The sequence below is a fragment of the Gracilinanus agilis genome, chromosome 6 (genome assembly GCF_016433145.1).
Source record: "Gracilinanus agilis isolate LMUSP501 chromosome 6, AgileGrace, whole genome shotgun sequence".
NCBI lineage: Eukaryota > Metazoa > Chordata > Mammalia > Didelphimorphia > Didelphidae > Gracilinanus > Gracilinanus agilis.
Window position 1 is genome coordinate 280,803,405 of NC_058135.1, and position 4,319 is coordinate 280,807,723.

Sequence of the window (4,319 nt, forward strand, 5' to 3'; positions counted from 1 at the left end):
TCCCTCTTTCCAGCTGGAAAAAAGCACATTTTCCATTAGCCAAGGTTTTCTTATAAAGGACATTATGAAGCCATTTATAAAATCAAGGAGAGCAATTAGGATGGTAAATGGCCTCCATTTCATGCTTTGCAAGGTTTGGTAAGAGAACAAGGTATGTTAAGCATGAATAAGAGAAGAAAATCAGAGGCAGGGGGACATAGATATCACATTAAGATTCATTTTTAAGCTCAATATAAGAAAGAACTTTTTAATAATTGCATAAAAGGGGGGCGGCTGGGCAGCTCAGTGGATTGAGAGTCAGGCCTAGAGACGAGAGGTCCTAGGTTCAAAGCCGGCCTCAGACACTTCCCAGCTGTGTGACCCTGGGCAAGTCACTTGACCCCCATTGCCCACCCTTACCACTCTTCTACTTATGAGCCAATACACAGAAGTTAAGGGTTTAAAAATTTAAAAAAATTTAAAAAAAAAATAATTGCATAAAAGTAACCAGCAAGAATTTATTAAGCACCTACTACATACCAGGTCTTTGCTAAGCACTGGGGATACAAAGAAAAATAAAAAAGTAGCCCCTGCCCTTGAAGAACTTACAATTTAAAGGAAGTCACAAGAGGCTCATGATTACATACAGGAAAAATGAGGACAAATCAACAGAGCAAAGGTATTGGAAACAAGGGAGACTAGGAAAGGCTTCGCACAGAAGGTGGGGTTCTGTCATATTCAAGCTCTGGGAGTTGAGAGTCACACCTAGATTGACAGTTGGTGGCAGTTGGAGACTCCAGAATGTTCACAGAGGCCGAAAAAAAAGGCAGTGGGCCAGAGAGGGATAAATACCCGGAGAGACTTCTGAGAGGGATCTTTTTGCTTTTGCGACCCTGGCTTTTGGTTTTGGAGCCCTGCCTGAAATCTTTGACTTGGACATTGATCTTGAACATTGATTGACCTGTGGGTCTGACTGTGGATCCTCTGATTCTCTCTGAATTCTCCCTAGATATTTAGGCATTTAAACCATCTCTAGATATTTAGGTATCCCGGGCCCAGGGGGAACTGGGAAGCTGGTAGGAGAAGAAGAAGAGGGTGGTAAAGATGATATTTTCTAAAGGCTATAGGACTGGCACAACAAGCAGTAAGAAGCTGAGACAGAGACCAATATCTGTGGCAACCAAACAAATTGCTTACTCTGGTTTGGCTGTGGTGAGGGTGAGCTAGAGGAGGTGAAGAAGTAGAGCCCGGCATACTGAACAGCCTACAGTCCTGAGGGATTAGTGCCATAGATTTAGTGACAGGGGCTCCTATTCCCAATCCGTTCTTGATCATTCCTTTCCCTTATTAATAACTTAGTTAAATTTTATTAAGTACCTTCCTGGAGTAGTTATTCCATCATCATTCTGAGGAGGGAGAAATGCAGTCAGATGAACGTTATCCAAGGCTGATAGAGCCCAATACCAATTATCAATCAACCCCAGGTGGGACCTGAAAGGGTTACCCAGGACCTTTAGGGATCCTGCCTGGGCACTGTTATAAAGAAGGGAGTTATTATAACATCCAGGTGACGGGCAAGATCCAGGTGTCTCTGCACCAGCCATCAGGGGAACCAAATCACAGTTTCCTCAGATTAATAACAACAATATAATAACTAGCCTATTAGAAGTATTAAGATACCACACATCTACATCTTTATTTTTTACAACAGTTCTAAGTGAGACTTTAAGGAAGACAGGGAAACTAGGAGGTAGAGATGAGAAAGGAGAGAGTTTCAGGCTTGAGGACAATCAGTGAAAATGCTCAGATTTAGGAGACGGATGGTCTTATGCAAAGAACAGCAAGAAGATTGTTTTATACTTTAGAGTTTGTGGAATGAGCTGCCTTTGGAGGAGGAAAGTTTCTCTTAAATCTCCCCACTTTCATTCAATACTTCAGTAGTACAAATTGGAGATCCTAGAAGTCTTCAAGCAAATGCTGGATGGTCACTCATTCAGTATGATGTCATGGGAAGGTGCTTTTTTCAGGACTTGATCTCTGAAGGTTTTTTCCAATTCTGAAATTCTGTGGATCTAAACAAGTTTGATTCCTTGTTTCTTTGAGGAAACAGGTGAAAGTTGAAATGTCTAAAGTATGCTTTGTCTTTCTATGTTCCTCCTCTTGATGGGATTTCATTGTGACTCTCTTTAGAACAGAGCATTCCTTCCTCACCTTAGGAAATATTTTCATCAATTACTGTGACCAAAATAACATAGCATCTTGTAGTCAGACCTCTGGCAGTGGTCCTCTCTGAGCTTAGGCTGCTCCTAAAACAACAGACATGTAAGTATATAATTTGAATACTTTCCAGCTTTGTAGAACAATGCTCTGCTAGTATATCCTTCAAGAAGCAAGAATTATTTGCTTCAAAGTCACCATAGATCATTAGAGGAGGACAACAGTGGGCAATCTTCATACAGATGGAGATAATTCCCAGGTTCTCATTCACTGGTTATTATAGTCTGATATTTGACCCTTGGAAATTTCTCATATCTATGAACTTTCCATTCCCCAAAGAGGATACAAAGAAGTATATATTTGGAAACTAATTGGGTAACACTATTCAAGCGTTGTCCCTTAGCCACTCCCAGATAAGACTCTTAAAAAGAGATGGATCATAATTTTTGTTGTTTGTTTATGTCTGACTCTTTTAACCCCAATTGGGAGTTGTCTTGGTCAAGATATTGGAGTGGTTTGTCATGTCCTTCTCCAGATCATTTTACAGATGAGAAACTGAGGTAAATAGGGTTATGTGACTTGCTTGTGACTTGGTTATACAGCTAGTAAGTATTTGAGTTCAGATGTGACTCACAAAGAAGAATCTTCCTGACTCCAGGCTCCACCTAGCAGCCCTCTATCATAGATAAGAAAGCTTATATCTCACTCTCTCCCAGAAGAAATAGTGTGAGGACACAATCTATCTAACTGACAAGATTCTCACTCCAACAGGGCAGTATGGAACAATTGGTGCAAATCCAAGAAGAGAATCAGCCCTAATATTTTTTCTGAGCATCCACCGTTTCCTAATATTACAGAGAATTCTTTAAAAAGCCCAATAAAAAATATAATCTTCTAATTCTTACTTGGCTCTTCCCAAGGTGGATCTAGAAGAGACGTGTCTACATTATGGACTTACGAAACTATACAAGGGTGACAGAGTTTGTCTTCTTGGAACTTACTCAATTTCGGGAGCTGGAAACGTTCTTGTTTGTGGTGTTCCTTGCTGTGTACATAACAATGGTGCTGGGGAATGTACTCATTGTGGTTACCGTCACCTGTGAATCTCGTCTTCACACACCCATGTACTTCCTCCTTCGGAACAAGTCCATCCTGGATATTTTTTTCTCTTCCATTACAGTCCCTAAGTTTCTGGTGGATCTCTTGTCTGAAAGGAAAGTCATCTCTTACAGTGGATGCATGACTCAGATATTTTTCTTCCATTTTGCAGGTGGGACAGACATTTTTTTCCTTTCAGTAATGGCTTATGACCGATACCTTGCAATCTCAAAGCCTCTTCACTATGTCTCCATCATGAGAAAGGAAATATGGGTTGGATTGATTTTGGCTTCATGGGTAGGAGGTGGTTTGCATTCGATTGTCCAGGTCATCCTGATCCTCCCCCTCCACTTCTGTGGCCCTAATGTCCTAGACGCTTTCTACTGTGATGTACCTCAAGTGGTGAAGCTTGCCTGTTCAGACACTTTTGCTCTTGAATTACTCTTAATCTCTAACAATGGCCTGGTGACCTTACTTTGGTTCCTATTGCTTCTGGCATCTTATACAGCTATCCTGGTGATGCTCAGATCACAAACAGGGGAAGGAAGGACCAAAGTGCTTTCCACTTGTACCTCCCACATTATAGTGGTGACTCTGCATTTTGTACCCTGTGTTTACATCTACTGCAGGCCCTTTACCACTCTGCCGATGGATACAGCTGTGTCCATCAACAATACTGTCATCACCCCCATGCTAAATCCCATTATCTACACCCTGAGAAACCAAGAAATGAAATTAGCCATGAGGAAGTTGAAAAGACGTCTTGTGTCCACTGAAAGTGGTTAAATCCTGGTGAGAGATTCCAGGTCAGACTGAGAAGAAAAAATTTCATTCATGAATTCATTTATCAAATAACCACTTATTAAGTACATACTATGTAATTTTAACTGAGAGGTACTTAATTTCCTCAAATTGCTTTTTGGGGGCCAGGGCACCTAGTTCTCACTATTACCTATATATTAGCACTTTAGCATTCAAGACCCCTGGAGAATGGGAAGAAAATGAAGAACGAAAAGTGACCAAAC

General features: G+C 41.0%; 1 protein-coding gene across 1 annotated transcript; it reads left to right on the forward strand.

The window, feature by feature from the left end:
- The first annotated feature begins 3,144 nt into the window (after positions 1-3,144).
- On the forward strand, positions 3,145-4,080 carry LOC123252724 (olfactory receptor 4D6-like). Its single transcript, XM_044681978.1, has one exon. It carries the CDS (start codon positions 3,145-3,147, stop codon positions 4,078-4,080), a length of 936 nt encoding a protein of 311 aa, XP_044537913.1.
- Positions 4,081-4,319: the final 239 nt, after the last annotated feature.